The sequence below is a fragment of the Lactuca virosa genome, chromosome 1 (genome assembly GCF_052849685.1).
Source record: "Lactuca virosa cultivar CGN04683 chromosome 1, Lactuca_virosa_CGN04683_v6, whole genome shotgun sequence".
Lineage (NCBI taxonomy): Eukaryota > Viridiplantae > Streptophyta > Magnoliopsida > Asterales > Asteraceae > Lactuca > Lactuca virosa.
The window spans coordinates 243,195,717-243,215,107 of record NC_136426.1 but is presented as its reverse complement, the minus strand read 5'-3'; the positions used below and the strand labels follow the sequence as shown (position 1 = coordinate 243,215,107).

At 34.9% G+C, this 19,391-nt stretch overlaps 1 protein-coding gene across 4 annotated transcripts in view; it reads left to right on the top strand.

Annotated features, from left to right (window-relative positions):
* The first annotated feature begins 203 nt into the window (after nt 1-203).
* LOC145165645 (uncharacterized) overlaps nt 204-19,391 on the top strand; it is a 61,291-nt gene continuing 42,103 nt past the window's right edge. For 3 of the 4 annotated variants that reach the window (XM_079084428.1, XM_079084445.1, XM_079084454.1), the window contains exons 1-8: nt 204-1,403; nt 1,941-2,848; nt 3,080-3,250; nt 3,564-3,710; nt 3,800-3,994; nt 4,112-4,237; nt 4,432-4,502; nt 4,595-4,694. In XM_079084428.1, the coding sequence (XP_078940554.1) occupies nt 380-1,403; nt 1,941-2,848; nt 3,080-3,250; nt 3,564-3,710; nt 3,800-3,994; nt 4,112-4,237; nt 4,432-4,502; nt 4,595-4,694 (2,742 nt within the window). In that variant the 5' untranslated portion in view covers nt 204-379. The remainder of the gene's footprint in view (nt 1,404-1,940; nt 2,849-3,079; nt 3,251-3,563; nt 3,711-3,799; nt 3,995-4,111; nt 4,238-4,431; nt 4,503-4,594; nt 4,695-19,391) is intronic. The other variant, XM_079084436.1, reaches the window with a different exon arrangement.

The following is a 19,391-nucleotide window of genomic DNA, read 5'->3' as shown; positions in this document are numbered from 1 at the left end:
TAACACATGAGAAAAGAAGAATAAAATATATATTAATTAAAATGTCTAATAAAATAATACATGAATAAAACGCCAAAAGAATAAAACTATTGTTTTATTAAAATAATAAAATAGGGAGATAAATGGAAAACATAAACAATGCGCTAGTAAAAAATCCCCAATTATCTTATTTTCACTCAATATAGCTGACTTCTCTCCGTGTACTTTGGTAAGCAACAAAAAGATCTCCAAATCTCTTTTCTCTATTTGCTCTCAAAATTCGAACTTCAACATTAGAGCGAGTTCCGATTCATTTTCTGTCACCATTTTTTATCTGATCTTCTTGTTTGATTGATAATTCCGCTTCAGTTTCTTTCTAACATATTGATTTCACATCAATATGTCTCAATCCGTTGACAATCCAGATGTCTTCAACTCATCAAATCCCCTATTTCTTGGATCGTCTGATAATCCAAATCTAGTTCTTGTATCAAATGTTTTCAATGGAATCGGCTTCTCTGCGTGGAAGAGATCAATAAGTATTTTTCTCTTGGCCAAGAACAAGTTCGGACTTGTCGACGGTACAATAGCTCAGCCACTTGTTACTTCACCATCTTATTCTTCTTGGAATCGAGTTAATTCTATGGTAATAAGTTGGATTCTCAATTCATTAAGCAAGAATATTGCCGACAGTGTGCTTATGTTACAATCTGCACATGAGATATGGCAAGAACTCAATCAGCGCTATGAGCAATATGATGGAGCACTGATCTATCATATTCATCAACAACTTTACTCCTTATCACAAAATTCTGATGATTTTTCTTCTTACTTCACAAAATTAACAAAAATGTGGGACGAATTGCGAATTGTTCAAGGTTTGCCTGCATGTTCTTGTGGAACTGCTGCAGGAATCCATAAGTTTCTCGAAGATCAAAGGCTAATTCAGCTTCTAATGGGACTGAATGACTCTTACAAAGTCATAAGAGGTCAAATTTTGATGATGAAGCCCTTGCCTTCTGTCGCTACTGCATATTCAATGATCATTCAAGAAGAACAACAACTGAACATCAATTTACCTTCAAGTTTCACCAATGAAGTTGTTACTATGAACATGTCTGTTGCAAGTTCAATCATTCAAAATAAGAAGCCTCTTGCATGCAATCAATGCAAGAAAAATGGACATTCAAAAGCCCAATGCTATCTTTTGATTGGATTCCCAGCCAATTTTAAGTTTACTAAAAGCAAGCAAGATGATGTGAAATCAAGTATTCAGAATATTGTATCCACTCCAAACATATCCACAGAACAATATCAGAATCTTGTAGAAATGCTACCTCAACTCAAGAACAGTGATGCATCTCATGATACAACAACTAGCCATGTGAATTCTCTTATTACTCAAGGGGCAATGAATGAAGAAGGTACCACTTTTTTTTAAACATTTTGTTGCTAATGTTTATAAGTCATCTAAGTGGTTACATAAACATTTCTCATGGACAAGGTAAAAATATGGAACCGTGCCTGGAAGCGTTTTCCCTTTGCCACACGAGGCTTAAGCTTGAGACAGTATAAAAAAAACAAAATTTAAAAAATATAATAAAATAACATAGCAAGTCATAATTAAATTTAGAGAAATTTAAATAGCATTGCCATACTGCGTAACTAAATTTGTCTATTATCTAAGAAATCACCAACAATTTATTAATGAATAAACGCTTAAAAATTCTGTATTTATTTTTTTTCTGTTAATTAATCTGGGCAGAAAATGAAAATGTAAATGGTGGAAAACTATTTAAAAATGAAACCCAAATGAAGAAAAAACATGAGATTAGACTGTATGTAGAATCTACCTATCAATAGGTAAGGATAATTTTTCTGAATAGTTGTAAAATACATTACCAACAAGTTATATAGTAGTTCAATCTGAATCTCATGATAGGTTCAAATGTCTTTTTCAGGTCTTAACCTTAAAAGTTTTCTAATCCCACTGAAAGAGATCATCCAAGCCACAAAAAACTTCAGTCCAAAAGGATGTATTGGAGGTGGTGGATTTGGAAAGGTCTATAGAGGAGAACTCTCAGAGCGTTGGCAAAACCGCACAGCTGCTATCAAACGCCTAGATAAGGATAGCTACCAAGGAGAGCATGAGTTCCGTAATGAGGTTAAGATGATTTCCAGATTCCATCATGAAAACATCATCTCCTTCATCGGTTACTGTGATGAAGGGAAAGAGATGATTATTGTCTATGAATATGCCTACAATGGAAGCCTTGATCATCATCTCCAAGACCCGAAGAAGATGCATCGATTATCATGGATGCAACGCCTGAAGATTTGCATAGGGGCAGCAAGAGGACTTAGTTATCTTCACTCGGGTCTTGGGGAGGACAACAGAGTAATACACAGAGACGTCAAGAGTGCTAACATATTGCTAGACGACAATTTTGTTGCAAAAATCTGTGATTTCGGCTTGTCAAGAGTTGGTCCAAGGAATCAATCAGAAACCCAAATTTACACAAAAGCTGCGGGTACCCTGTTTTACTTGGATCCCACTTACCATGAAAGTGCCATCCTCCGTAAAGAATCAGATGTGTACTCGTTTGGGGTGGTAATGTTTGAAATGCTGAGTGGGATGTTGGTTTATTTAAAAACAAATGACAGGCCACAGTCTCTGATGCATTTCGTCCGCCGATACCATCACAACGAACTACATAAGATAATTGATCCCGATATTAAAGACTTTATTACTAGTCGTTCTTTTGATAAGTTTACACAAATTGCTTATCAATGCGTTAGTTTCAGTTTACCAGATCGCCCTCTGATGGACACAGTCGTTATGGGGATTGAGGAAGCATTTGGTATTCATGTAAGTCCTTTTATGGAAATCTAGTTTCATATACAAGAATGAAAACTATCATTCATCATAGAAATTCAAATAATACAAGAATAGGAAAAACTACTAAAAGAAATTAAGGGAATTAAAGGATTAGAACTAAATGTGAAATATTCTGATTCCAGATATCATTTATTTGTCCTTATTTTCTCTTATTACAGGATTTGATTTATATTGTTGATATGAGTTTAAATCTCTCTGCAGGATAGTGTTGCTATCCTTATTGAGTGTGTTATGGAAGACAACAGATTCAGTCATGGCAAACCTGTTTCAGCATTTACCCTATACAAATGCCTTCTCCATTGGAAATATTTTGAAGAAGAAAAAACAACCTTATTTGATCAAATTGTTCAGATTATTATTTCAGCAACTGAGGTAATTCCTTAGACAATGGTGAACAAAGCATATATATATATATATATATATATATATATATATATATATATATATATATATATATATATCTTCAGTCAATTTGCCCTCTTGTGTTTGTGTTTCTGGGTGGATATTTTTTCCCCTTTGGGTAAATGGAGTTAAATTAAAACTAAATTGAGATTTCCTCAACTGAATCATCCTTATTTTATGTCCTCTTAGTATTTATTCTTTTGATTTGCAACTTACAGTTTAAAAATGAAAACATTAATTTATTGAATTATTTCAATTGAAACGAAGGTTCACCTTATTTCAGGGTCAAAATAACAACAACCAGATAGCGTTTTGGTTATCAAATGTATCTACTCTGTTATTCTTAGTCCAAAAAAGTCTAAAACATCATAGTGCAAGTTCAGTTCCAGGACAACCACCTGGAACTTCCCTATCTGGAAGAAATCCAATGGTATTGGTTTTCAATCTTTTTATATTGGTTTTGTCTTTTCAGCTTATATATTTATGTTCCATGATGTGCTTTTCTACTTATATATCTAGGGATTTCATTCGTCGGTGTCTTCTGTTGACCTTTCTGAGGCTGAGGCTGCACTCAACGTAGTACAACAAGTTGAAGCCAAATACCCAGCCTATGCTTTCGTGCAAAAATTAACAATATTTGTAGAGAAAATGTATGGCATTATTTGTGACAACTTGAAAAAGGAGTTGGAAGCATTACTCGCCTTGAGTATTCAGGTAGTTGACCTTTCTATACATCCTCACTTATAACCATGCAATCATATTCCTATATTTAATTGACTTCCCATATTACCTATGATGCATATATATCGGTTTATATTTGTCAAAATGCAGACTCTACAAACGTCCAAGGGAGTGATAAAACCTGTACAGTCCTTTAACAAAGATTTTCAGTTCAGTAACTGGCAAGGCATTGTTGATCGTCTCAACTCTCTTCTCCACATATTGAAAGACAATTTTGTATGTGGATTATACATGACCTCTTATACCTGGCACAGTTCTTTTTCCAGAAAAATATAGACATATGTTGACAGATAAACATAGATACAATGATTCGGTTATACAAACATCACCAAACTTTTAAAAATTGTATCAAAGTGGATTTCAATTGGTGGATATATTTTGCTAAATTTTCTCATCTAATTTCATTTCAGGTGCCTCCCATAATTGTGCAGAAGATATTTTCTCAAAATTTCTCATATATCAATGTGCAACTGTTCAATAGGTGTTCGGTTACTCGACTTCCTTTTTTTTTCCTATAATTTTCTTGGTTTCCTATCATCAAGTATTCTTTTTGCAATTATCTTCACTCTGCAGTCTTCTTCTTCATGGAAAGTGTTGTAGCTTGAGCAACGTGGAATATGTGAAAGCTGGTTTAACAAAGTTGGAGCTATGGTGTTCTCAGGTAAAAGATGAGGTAATGCTTTATTCTGAAATTTCATGTGTAACTGTGTTGTGTATATTTATGCTTGAGTTCCACATCTTGTCTTAAAAATGGATGTGGTGGCATTAATCTTAGATAAAATGAGCTGTAGTATGCACAAGTTTTAGGTTGATCTTATCGTATATGTCTTAGTAGTTATATTCAGTTGTTGAAGCCTTTTTTTAGTCATGCTTTATGTTTTTAGGAGCCGGTTATGTGACGTCCTTATCTTATCTATGTTTAATTTTTATATGGGTTAGCCCCACAAATTATAAGTTTAGTCTTTATCTGGTCACTGATTTTTTATTTTTTTATTTTGTGTGTGTATTAAGCGAGAGGGAGTCGTTCGGCAATGAGCTCGGCATAGGCTAAGTGGCCTGGGCGCACACCACGCCTTGGCCTCGGCAGCCTAACTTGGCATCTCTTCCATCTAATTCCTTTGACTCTTTTTTGACCAGCCAATCACAAAGGCTATTTATTTATTTATTTTTCAATTCAAAAACTCTACGAACCACACCCTCTAACTAATGGCAAGAAAATTAAGTGGTGTGGCAAAGCCTAAAAACGTTGTCATCGGATCAAGCTTTCTACCCCTTGCACCACAACTTTCTCATTGTGCACCACAACTATGAGTTGTTGAGCGGAACCCCATGCTTAGTATTTGTAGTGGCAATGAGGTCAAAGGGTGATTAGGCTCCACAACACAAAAAAACTCCACTTGGAGGCCGATTAACCAATCTGCTACCATCCTAAGTTGAATTGCATAACCTCCATCTCTCTATCTTTAGTTTGTGCCTTATCTTCAAGTATCTCTGAAGGCCAGTTGAAGCCATAGATAGCTTTACATTCTCTATAGCCACCGCCTTGGTAAACATATATGTTGGATTCTTCATATTAAGAGTTATCTTTAGATTTATTGTACCATTATTTATCAATTCTCATATAAAGTGGTACCTTATTTGGATGTGTTTCATTATGCTTTGAAACATTTGATTCTTTTCGAAGTGAAGTGCAATCTGGGCATCACAATATAGGGAATGGTCTTCTTGTTCCATTTCTAACTGAGATCAGAGGATCTTTAAAAGCTTCTTGATATATTATGCTATAGCCATGTACTCAACTTATGTGGTTAAAAGAGCAACACTCTCATGTAACGTGGACATCCACCTGATGGTTGTACCTCTAATGGTGAACATAAAACTTGTTTTACTTTTCCATGAATCTACCCAACCTCTTAAATCTACATCAACAAAACCTTCCAAGACTACCTTCTTTCTTCTAAAACATAGGGCTACCCTAGAAGTTCTTTTTATGTAGCATAAAAGAACTTAACTCGTTCTCAATGATCCTTTCTCAGATTTGACATGAATATGTTAACAGATCGCACTCCATGAGCAATATCTAGCCTAGTCGATATCATAACATACATAAAACTCCATATATTAAGGCATAAGGAACTTTAACATTTTCTTCTTTGTCTTCATTCGTCTTTGGTGAATGGTTTTTGAGAGTCCCAGATGACTCCCTATAGGTGTGCTTCTAGCCTTCACATTTGGATAACTACTTCAATTTATTGACCTCCGGTATGTCGGATGTGGGATCCAGCTAGCAAGATGACATCAACAATCTGACCATCAACAATCTGACCTTGTACCTCTTGCTTGTATTGACTTCATCTTTAACCCTAAATACATGCATGTGTAATTCTTTTTTTCTCCGCTAGTAACTAGACTAAGGTGCTGTTTGTTTTTTGGAAAAAACCTCTTCAAACCTCTTACTGCTGCGCGGTGCAGCACACGTGCAACACTTTTCATCTCGCAGCTGTTTGTTTTTCAGAAGTCTTCGGATTAAAAAACATCTGCACGTGTTCTTCTTGGCGCATCACTTGTTTTGTCTCTTCCTACCTCTTCCAACCTCTTCTTTTTTTTTCTTGCTAAAATATTAATTATATATTGCTGAAATTTTATTTCATATTTTTTTTTGTTTATTCTTGTTGAATTTTTTTTCTTTTTTTTATATTGAATAATAATAATTTGGTGATGAAATATCATTATTTTATGCTAAAATATCTTTATTTTTTGTTAAAATATCATTATTTTTTGCTGAATATCATAAATTATTGCCAAAATGTCATACATTATTAAATTTTCGGTATTAAAAAAATATTTTCGGATTATAAAATTAGTTTATTTAATTTTTTAATATCTGCAGCAGCATGCAGATGTTAAAAAAACAAACATGCTTCTTATTACAGTCTGCAACCGTTTGATCCACCTCTTCTACTGCAGAGGGTTGCAAAGGTGGTCCACAGATTTTATGGATTTTTGCTTCAAAAAAACAAACAGCACCTAAGTGTAGAAATATGGTAGATATGATGAAGAATTTATGAATACCTTATTTTCCAAAAAAGAGGGTACATATATAAGATGGAAACCAGAAAAAGGAAACCATAAAATCAGGGAAAAGATATTTGCTAATCCTATTTAAGTAAGGAAGAAATAAATACACAATAATTTCCTTAAATCTATTCTAAAATACAACTGTTGACAGAAAAGGATATCATAAAATATTTACATGGTTGTAAATGTTAAACAATACAACCTTGGAATTTAATTCATCAAAATTAGTCTGTGGAATAGCCGCCTTGGTAAGAATATCCGCAATCTGGTATCGTGAAGCAATATAGTTCAGTTGAATAATGCGTTGTTCAACTTTCTCAGAGATGAAGTGACGATCAATTTCAATATGTTTGGTACGATCATGGTAGACATGATTTTTTGCAATACTTATAGCAGGTTGACTATCACTGAACGTACATCAAAATTGGTTCACATTTTTTAACACCAAGGTCGTCAAGGAGTCTTTGCAACCACATTCCTTCACAAATTGATTCAACACTGCTTTGAGAAACTACCGATTGCTTTTTACTTCTCCAAGTTACAACATATGAGCAATAACCTATAGTTGATTTTCGATATGTGGCTTTTCCTGCCCAGCTGGCATCCGTGTAGACTTTGATGTCTATGGTGTCATTTTTCTTGAATAACAAACCAACTCCTGGAGTCATTTTTAGGTATCTTAGAATTCTGTGAGCATCTTTAAGATGATCTTCATTTGGGTCATTCATATGTTGATACTAACAGAGTAAGCATTTGAGTAAGCAATATCAGGTCGAGTATGTGAGAGGTAGATTAGTTTGCCAATGAATCTTTGATATCGTTCTTTGTTCACCGGAGACCTTTCTTCACTAACATTGAAGTTCTTGAGGGATTCATGGGAGTTTGAGTAGGTTTTCATCCCAAGAAACCAATTTCAATGAGAAGATTGAGGATATATTTTCGCTGAGAAATGACAATCCCTTTCTTGGATCGAGCTACGTCCAAGACTAAGAAGTACTTGAGATTTCCAAGGCCTTTAATTTCAAATTTTGAGGCAAGAAATTATTTCAACCTTTTTATCTCCTCAGAATCATCTCTTGTTAGGATGATGTCTTCAATATAGACAATGCAAATAAATTTTTTCCATGTGAACATTTCTTAATGAACAAGGTGTCCCTGTACATATAACCTTGAGAAGTGACTTCCTTTGTTAACTTCCCAAACCACGCACAAGGAGATTGTTTGAGTCCGTACAATAATTGTGGTGTTTACACACCTTGTTCTTTCCTGAATTTTCAAATCTAGGTGGTATTTCCATATAAACTTCTTCTTCAACTTCACCATTAAGGAAGGTTTTTTTAATGTCAAGTTGATATAAGCACTCCCGGTTGATTGCTAATGACAGAAGGACTCGAATAGAGTTCAATTTAGCAACAGGGCATAAGTCTCGAGGTAGTCAATACCATAGGATTTTTTGAAGCCTTTAACCACCAACCTTACCTTAAATCTTTCAATACCGGTGTGGTGTTCGACTTAGGATCATGATGAATGCTCGTTTGTACGTCGGTATTTACTTGGATACTTCGTTTTCGTCTAGTATAGACACAAAACTTGTTGTTGAGTTGAGGGGAAATAGATGACTGGTTTTCTAAAATAGAAGAATGATTTTTAGAAATAAAAGACAAATTCTCTTCCGAGGGAAGATTTTCTAAAGTAGAAGGCATATTTTTTGCAGTAGAAGGTCATGTGAGTTGATGCTCCATAGTCAAGGATCCATGGTTTTTCGGATAACATGTTTGGAATAGTTGTACTAGAAGTGTTGTTGCCAATCATTTGTTTTAAGACTTCCATTTGATCTTTGGGGTTTTGAATATCTAATTGGTTTGTTTAGGTATGGTAGCCTGGTGTGCACAACTTTCTTTATCAAGTCGAGCACTAAATGGTTTCCAATCTGTTGGTTTTTCGTGGAGTTTCCAACAACCGGATTTCCAATGACCATGAATTTTGCAATGCTCACACCATGACCGTCCTTGACCTTTTTTTTTTTTTTTTTTTTTTTTTTTTTTTGAGTTGGAGCTGTTTGTAAACAATGAAGAAGAGTTAATTTTGTTCTCTGGTATCTGGCATCATTAGATTTTCCCTACTATCCTCATGACGAAGCTCAACAAAAGCTTCTCGGGTAGTTAGGAACGGAGGAGATCCCATTACACGGCTACGTACAACATCAAATTCTTCGTTGAGACCAAGGAGGAACCGTATTGTATGCTTTTGTTCTACCATATATTTGTAGGTCTTCACATCATCTGCACACTTCCATGGATAGACTTCAAAATGGTCAAGTTGAAGCCAAATACGAGAAAGAAGGTGAAAATATTGAGTAATTGAGGAATCTTCGTATCGTAGATCATACAAGCAAGAGTCAAGAGAACAGAGTTGTAAGTCCCCAAAATTGCTTGTATATCAATCAGATCCAATTGATGGTGCAGAATCCCAATCAATTGGATGATTTCAGATCAAATAGAAGAGGAGAAGAAGAAGAAGATGAATCTTGATTGTATTGATGATATGAATGAAATTCCTTACAATAGATTCTCTCACACACACTTCTTCTCTCTTGTTTCTCTCTCTACAATATGCTCCTCTCCTATTTATCTCTACTGGCCGTACACTCCTCACCCTATATATATGAGACATGGGCCACCAGCAGCACACAAGTGTACAGCTGCACACGCGTGTGCGGCCGTACACAGGGTGTGCGGCCGCACACACACATGTGCAGCCGTACACAACCACAAAATTACAGAAAAATATATTTTCCTAGAAAAGCAAAGTATAAACCAAATTTTGACCCAACAATCTCCCCCTTGGTTTATAGCTTTCTTTTCTAACTAACCCAACAAACTCCCCCTAAAAAGTAGCTGGCTCTTCTTGTCAATCTTCAATGGGAGCTTGGCTTCAGCTTTTAATCTTCAATTTCTTCACAGCATCAGGATGAACATATGAATCTTCTATGAAAGACTTCATCTTGAGCAGTTGGGCATTTCTTCAGAATTTTACATTGAACGCACATTGGGTGAGGAGGCTTGATGTAGAGATTCTTGAAAGATAGCGCTTTCAGCTTGAGAATCTTCAGAGAGAATATCCGAGAGAACTAATCTTCTGGATCACTTCAGCAGGTACAAGATAGCAGCAGACTGATTGAGGAGACTTCAATGCAATCCGTCACATAATCTTCAAGAACAGCTTCACCTTGCTTCTGAGGTTGAAAGATTGAATGATGGAAGAATAGTCTTCATTTCTTGCTCCTTCGAATGCGAATTCTTCGATGATCACGGATGAAGCCTTGGCTCAGAAAATCTCGATAGAGTCTCCATGAGTCTTATCTATACCTGAAATCAGTTTTCAAGACAAAACAAAACTAAAAGAAAACTTAGCACACAAAAAATATTTTTGATTTTTGAATTTTCTGATTTTTGTTTGATTTTTAATTAATTAATTTTTAATTAATTTTTTTTAATTCTCTCCCTAAATTTGTGCATAGAGGAAAACTATGAACAAATTTACCAGAAACAAAAATATTTGGGATCAAAGTTGTGAGACAGTCTGAACTCGTTTATCGGTACCTTCACCTTCATGAATAGATCTGGTCAATTGCCGGTATTGTGGTCCACTTAAACACGAATGATATCGACAAATTTTTCTAAATAAATCATTTAGCTGACGACAACCACGGGTATTGTTGTCCACTTAAATTAAGCAGCGAGATCTACAGACAACCTCTAAATGGTTCAATTTTAGTTGCACTAGAACGTGTTCCCCACTTCCCGATATACCCTGGTTATCAAGAACTTCCTAAGGACTCCTTACTTTAGGTGAGTAAACAATTATTCATAGAGAGGATAGATTTAGAGTATTATTAATTATAGTTTTTAGAGGGATTGAGAAGTAGAAGGTTGCATATGTTGTGAACCAGGTCGGATTGTTAATCACACAAAGGAGACAGCATATGGCTAACAGATAGGAAGAATTTCATAAATATAATATGCAGAGAAATAGATTTGCATATGTTGCAGTCCAGGTCGGATCTCTTCCAATCACGCAGAGGAAGCAACATATGACTGACAGATAGAAAGCAAGAAAATAATTTCCTACAGACCTACTTTATCAGAATCCCCAAGTCGCCTTATCAGAACCAGAATTAAGGACATAAGTCCGTACATCAAGGAAAAGTTAAGCCACAGTTCTAGATGCGTATTAATTTAGTGTATCCCGTGGGTTCCCGTGTTTATCTCACTGCTCAATCTACCCGAGCGTCGTATGGTCAGTCCAAACAATCCTATCTAAATCCACACTGTCAAATCCTTCGTGCCTACCAGCACTTTGAACACAGAGTCTAGACAATTCAGATTTAGTCCCTTACACTGGTTTAGACTGCCCGTTATCACTGTAACTTCATATCACTTCCCAAACCGTCACTTAACAGAGAAATATTATTATTATATTTTTTATTTTTCTGATTTTCTATTGTTTTTGGATTTTTTAATTTTTTAATTTTTGTTTTGTTTTTATTTCTCCCCCTAAATTTGTGCATAGGAGAGAAACGAAAGTAAATGCGCAAATTTAAACTATCCTAAAACAAAAATTAGTCTTTAAAGCAAATCAGCTTAAGAAAAACTCAGGAGTATAGAGAAGAAAACTCAAACCGTAAGTCACCGATTGAATTTGCATCCAGAAGGTCTGAGAAAAGCACGCATAATCTCAGAAAAGATCCGAAAATTCTTCACATCGTTAAGCACATACCCCATGAGTGACCCCTTCCTTTCTTCCCTTCCCGCAAAGGACACATACTCTCAAACAAAATTCCGAGTGTTGTACAGTTGAGAGATGCCTCCTATCAAGTGCCTGGAACAGCCACTATCAACAAACCGAAGTCTGATGATATGCCTCCATAGCTGTTCCGACACCGAGCGGGATTAGTTGGTCTTTGGAACCCAGTCCATTTTGAAACTAGGTTGACCTTTTTCATCCTTGCAAGGAACTCTCTCCCACGACATATCCTGCTTATCACAAACAGAAGATGAAGAAATATTAGAATCGTTAGAAGATTTGGGAGAGTGAGCCTTTGGAACCCATTTGTAGTTGGGTTTAACCCATTTCTTTTTCGATCTGATGGGTGGCTCAGTACTTGCTTTTGAACTTGAGGTCTGTTGTCGAGATGACGTTGACCTAGCCGGTTTTGGTTTCGTTGGAGCATTTCTTGAAATTGGCTTCTGGACCGGCATTCCCTTCTTGCCCTTGGGAGTTGATTTGTTGGCCTTGGGAGTTTGATTTTTCGCCTTTTGCGCGTTCCAGTCGCTATTGTCTGAACGTGACCTTGAGGGGTTTCTTTTGAAGTATCTCCTTCTTGGCGCGTTCTGCCACCCTTGTGCATAGTAGGGAACGTATGCACGATTAGGACAATTTCTGGCAATGTGTCCAGGTGTTCCACAGTGAAAGCAAGTCTGCTTTTTCACGTAGGAGTTGTTTCTTCCTGCCCCTGGTGGCGTACCCTTGCCTTGTTTCTAGTTGTTCCCACATGCACACTTGCAGCAAGCAGTCGGTTTCGCTTGTTTTGGAGGCCTGTATTTCTCAACAGCAGGTTGATCAGAAGCAACTGAGTTCGAAGCAACGGATTCAAAGCTCAAGGAGATGTTGGTTTGTTCAATGGTTTTCTCCCTGTTCTCATCTTCTGCTACTTTACCTGCACATGTAACAGAATCATTAGAAACGTTCACCTAAACCTTTTCTGGCACAACCACAGCAGGTTTCCCATATTGAAGATGTGCCTCCCTGTCAATTTCTTCCTGTGTCATAGGGATGGATGCATAGTTATGATCGAAAGGGGGAGGAACACTATCATACCCTAGACCTTTGTTTTGATTATCTTTGAATTTTAATTGGGTTTCAAATAAGGACTCGACTGTCTTACTTGACGTAGTGTAATTTTTGAAACTAATATCTGTTTTTCCACACTTAATTTTCAAAGCGTCAAGTTCTTCAGTTACCGCAACAAGTTTTTTCTTAATGTAATCATAATTTTCACACTTGTTGCTGTAATCTTCCTGGAGTTTTCGGAAATCCTTGATTTTGGTTTCTAATTGAGCTTTCAGGGGTTTCTGTCCTTTCCTGAGTTGATATCCTTCGTATTTTAAGTCCTCATTCTCTCTCTTGATGAACTCTATTGATTCTCGCAAAAATTTCATAGTTTTAGCACAAGATGGAGAACATGAAACTTCATTTACCGGAATGGATGAGGAACTCATTTTTATAAAAAAAAGCCTTTTGACAATAAACCTCAAAAGTCAACCCTAAAAGTCAAATTTAAAAAGTCAAACTTGAAAAGTCAAACTTAAAAGTCAAACCGAAAAGCTAAATTTGAAAATTTAAAAGTTAAACGAGAAAGTCAAAGTTTAAAGTCAAAGGTCAAATCTTAAAAGTCAAAGTCAAAATTTTAGATCAAAAAAATCAAAAATAAAAGTCAAAAATAAAAAACTAAATTTTTTTTTTGGTTGAAAATGTAATTTAAAAATGAAAGAAAATTGATTTTTGGGTTGATTTTGTCAAATTGCGAAACTTGGATGCGAGAATAAGATGTTAAGTTTAAAAATTCGAAGGGATGACACAAGGGATTGGCTGGCTGAGTTGGTTAAGCGCGCTGTGGCAATGACCTAGAGGTCCCAATTCCAGTTGAGATTAGATCAAAAATAAGAATGGTCCATATCGGAGCTGTAAAATTTTTGATAAAATCCCAATTCCAAGCAGGAATAAATTCTCCCATAAAAATGGCCTTAATTGACAACAAAATTACTGACAGACAGGACTGCATCTTAGGTGCTGCTAGGGGAAACCTTGCTTACCAAAAAATTATGTTTTCAGTCTATCCAAAATTTGCTCTGGATTTGAAATCTGCAAATATAGATAAAACTTTATCTTTTATACATCACTTTGAAAGAAGTGACCTTATGAACCCAGGTGATAAATCATTCACCATAACCTATCTCATAGGATATGCCCTAACCAATAGTCACCATAGCATAAACTACAAGAAAGACGAGTACATCGAACTTGATGATGTCTTTTCAGAAATAGGCCATGTCAAAGATAAACAATTCTGCGACATAAATCCTCAAGAAAACTTTTGGGTTTTAAATATAGCTAGAAACAAAAAAGCTCTAGGAGAAACTCTTAGACCAAGAATTTCTATGGACTCACTCCATATAGGAGAAAGCTCAGAAAGAAAAGATAGTAACTTGATAAGAAACATGTCTTTAAAAATTGATAGTCTACGTCAGAATATCAAACAAATCTCTAAAGTTATAAATGAGTAATAAAATAGATTTTCCTCATTTTTATAAAAAAGGTAAAACAGTAAAAATTAAAACTCTTGACGACAATACTAAAAAGAAAGAATACATTTTCTCTACTTCTGGAAAAGCTGGTATTCAAACAATTGTAAATCATTGCAATAATCTCAACCAGATCATTGCAAGATGTCTCTTAAAAACTTCAAAAATAAGTCATTACCTTGGTATTTCAAAAGATATTTCTAAAGATATTTCAAAAAATAAAATACCTTTTAACCAATTTAAAAACGATTTAGCCTTTTTGGTTAAAAACAATCTTGATAAAAATGATTTTGAAAAATTCTTCGAAGTTATTGAAAGGCAAAATAAATTAACTATCAAGTTAACCCAGTCTATTGACAAACATTCTATTCTTTTAGAAAACTTTTTAAAAAACAACCATTTTGTTGAAGAAGTCGCCAAAAAGGCAAATATTGAAGGCACTCTTAAGGAAAACAACCTTAAGATCACTAATATACAATATCAGTTAAAACAACTAATAGGATGACCTCGATTCCCGAGCTCAATAGATCAATCAACCTCCTTAATGAAAAAATAGATGGGTTGATCATAAACTTTGACTTAACAGTCAATAAATACGTAACCACTACACAGTTGGAAGTAGCATCTGCAAAAATTATTGCAGACATTACTAAAGAGTTATCTGAAAAGATTGACTCTTGCCCTTGTAATAAAGAATTCTTGAACACATCAAGAATATTTCCATCATAGAGCAAAAAACCAAACTTGGAAAATATTCAGGTCTTAAGAAATACTCACCTCCCAATCCTAGTATTGGAAACCCTGACTTAGGAAGCTCAAAAGACTCCCAGAAAATTGATATTTTCAAAAAAGAGCAAAAATGAAAGAAACAATCTCTGAGAAACTTGAGAAATATTTCTTTAACCTTCAATATGAAGATTATGATAAGGCTGACCAAAAACTTATTCAGCTTTTATCTTTAGAAACTAAAGAATGCGAAGAATTGTATCAAAAAGAACCCAAACTTTTTGATCAATATTTTAGAATGACTAAAATAGATGAACATGATACTGAATCAGAACAAGAAGATAACTTTAAAACTAATACAAAGACTGTTAAGTTCGAATATTTAGATATGGAAGATGATGAAGCAGAATCTTCTTATGCAGCCACAAGAAGAGGCAATAAAAAGAAATATGAGTTCAAAATGCCTGTACACAATGGTATTCCAGATAGTAGCAAAGGACCCAATACGATCAATATACTCAATATTGATTGTATCCAAGATCTAAAACTCAGAGAAAGAGTTGTAGAAAAATGGGTTACTGAGATTTCACTAATCTTACAGACAAACCCAGATGAATTTGAAAAAGCAAAAAATGTTCTTCTACTTTTAGAACACAAAACTGATGGAATTGTGCAAAAGTTCCTAAGAAACAATAATTGGAATGAAGATTTGCATGGTTCAGATCTTTTTGATAATCTCATAAATGTCATATACACTACTTTCTTAGGTCTTGATTATATTTCTAATAAAGACTTTACCATTAATAAGAAAGTTGACGTAGCAAGAGTTTCAATGACAAAACTCCAATTACATGATATTAGTCTTCTCGACAAATACACATGTATGTATGAATCATATTTATATGATATTCCCCAGAGAAGTGAATATGCACAATGGATATATGCTTATCTAATGAAAATTCCAATTATTGGAGAAATCTGTACTGAAAGATGGAAAAAAGAAGCTACTGGAGAAATCCAGCAAACCAGTCTTTCTTATGCAACAAAAATTGCAAAGTAAGAAATTGATAGAATCTGTCAAGATATATATAAACAACAAAAGCTCAAAACAATAAGTAAAGATTGTTGTAGCATTCTCTCTGATTTCAAAAACTTTGATATTGGAAGGAAAACTTATACTAAGAAAAAATATAAAAACAAAAAGAAATACAAATCTTTCTGGAAAAAGAAAAAAAGAAAATTTTCACCAGGAAAATACTTCAAAAAACCTTCAAAAGAATCACCTAAGAAGACTACTTCCTGTCCACGAGGAAAGAAAAAATGTAGATGTTGGATCTGCAATGAAGAAGGACACTATGCCAATGAATGTCCAAATAGAAAAAAATACCCTGACAAAGTCAAGGTTTTACAAACCGCTAATAATGGAGGTTATGAAGCTCTTGAAGAGGAGTATGAAGGTATACAACATGTCTTTACATTTCATGTTGAAACTGATTCTTCATCAAATTCCGATGAAAACGAATCAACCACGGATGACTCAGACTAGTCTCATACAGGCTCCACTTTTTAGGGAGGAGGAGTTTAACCATTTTTGCGCAAACCTCCAGAAGATTAATGATTCCCTTATTATGAATCTCACTAATCCAAACTCTATTTATGTTTCTGCCTTCCTTAACTTTAAAGGATATAAGAAATTTAGAGTACATTGTTTTGTAGACACAGGTGCATCTTTATGTCTTGCAAGCAAATTCATCATTCCGGATGAGCTCTGGGAAAATGCTCCCAAAGAAATTAGTGCCACTATTGCAAATGGTGAAACCATAAAGATAAATAAAGTTTGTAGAAATATTAATCTCGAACTTTCAGGAGAACATTTCAACGTTCCCACTATTTACCAACAAAATTCAGGAATTGATATCATAATTGGTAACAACTTTTGTCAAGTTTATGGACCATTTATACAATGGATAGATAGAATTGTCTTTCATCTTAATAATGATATGGTAATTATAAAAAAAGGTCACAGAAGCCTATAGCAAAGGAAAACCAGGTTTTCTCGAAACTCAAGAAAAAGGATCTAAAGAAAAACAAATTCCGGGTACTAATATAACCCAAGAAGGAATTAATAAAGAAAGGATTATTTCTATTCAAACTACCAGGTTCAAACAGATTGAAGATATTCTTGAAAAAGTTTGTTCTGAAAATCCTATTGATCCAGATAAAACCAAAGGATGGATGAAAGCTTCAATTAAGCTCATTAATCCCAAAACGGTTATTAGAGAAAAACCTATGGTTTACTCTCTACAAGATAGATAAGAATTCTCCAAACAAATCAAGGAATTACTTGATATGAGACTAATTATAGAATCAAAATCCCCTCATATGTCCCCTGCCTTTCTTGTCAATAAAAAAGTAGAAAAAAGAAGAGGAAAGAAGCGCATGGTTGTCAACTACAAAGCAATCAATGATGCAACTATTGGAGACTCAAATAATTTTCCCAATATGCACGAACTTTTGACTCTTCTACGAGGAAAAAATATGTATTCAAGTTTTGACTGCAAGTCAGGTTTCTGGCAAGTCCTACTTGATGAAGAATCGCAGCTTCTCACTGCCTTCACATGTCCTGATGGACTCTTTCAATGGAAAGTACTACCCTTTGGGCTTAAACAAGCTCCTAGTATTTTTCAAAGACACATGCAGAACGCCCTTCGAGGACTTGAAGGTTTCTGTACTGTATACGTTGATGACATCATGGTCTTCAGCAAAGATGAACAAGAGCACTATGTTCATGTTACACAGGTTCTCAGAACCATTTTAAAATATGGAATAATACTTTCAAAAAAGAAAGCTCATCTTTTCAAAACAAAAATTAATTTTTTGGGTTTAGAAATAAATGAGGGTACTCATTGTCCTCAAAAGCATCTTCTTGAACATTTACATGACTTTCCAAATGTTTTAGAAGACAAAAAACAACTGCAAAGATTTCTTGGTGTTTTAACTTACGCTGAAACATATATTGAAAAACTTGCAGCCATGAGAAAACCTTTACAGGTAAAATTGAAAAAAGATGTCATCTGGCATTGGTCAAATGCTGATACAGACTACATCAAAAAGATAAAGAAAGTTTTAATCAGTTTTCCAAAACTTTATCTTCCAAACATTGAAGACAGTTTAATTATTGAAACTGATGCTTCTGATGAATTTTGGGGAGGTGTTTTAAAAGCTAAAACCCCCAAAAACGAAGAACAAATTTGCAGGTACACCTTTGGCAGTTTCAAGGCAGCCGAGAAAAACTACCATAACAATGAAAAAGAATTACTCGCTGTAAAAAGAGTTATTACAAAATTCTCTGTATATTTAACACCAGTAAATTTCCTGGTTCGTACAGACAATAAATTTTTTACTTATTTCCTCCGAACTAAGATTGCAGGAGACAACAAATTAGGCCGACTAATACGTTGGCAAGAGTGGTTCTCACGATATACTTTCACTGTTGAACATCTCGCAGGAAATAAAAATGTACTGGCAGACTGCCTCACCCGTGACTTCAGGTATACTTTACATCATCCATGATCTCACTTGCTCCTCTCGAGCCCTATAAAAGGATATGATCCTCATGACATATTCCTCACAAAAAACTTCACCTATAAAAAAGAGAGGGGGAGATTAGAGAGAAAAGTAAACAAAAATTGAGTTTACAAAAATGGAAGACCTCAACACTTTGAGGATAAAGAAACAATGCTCCTCATTGAGCTATCTGCAATTGAGCAGAAAATCAACTTGTATGAACAAGTAACAACGGTCACCAATGTACCGGAAAGCGAAAGCTTAAAAACAAAGGCTATTCCAGTGCAAACGGCACCTGGTAAAGAATCGACAAATCCGTTGAAAGATGATGCTTTGCTAAAAAACATAATAAAGGAGACCGCTACTCCTCTTCCTGAAGGAAAAACTAGCTTATTGGTTAACCCCAATCCTGGTACTGAAGGAATCAGTAAAATGACAACTTTGTCACCCACCAACAAATCTGTGCAGGAGTTCACACCAGATTACAAAAAAGCTCTTAACAAAGAAGCTGAAAGATTTTATGTAATCTACAAAGGACCACATGCCGATGTTCATACTAACTGGGGAATTACAGAAACTTTCTGTAAAGCTGATAAAGTTACTTGCAAAAAATTCAGAAATGAAGCATCTGCAAG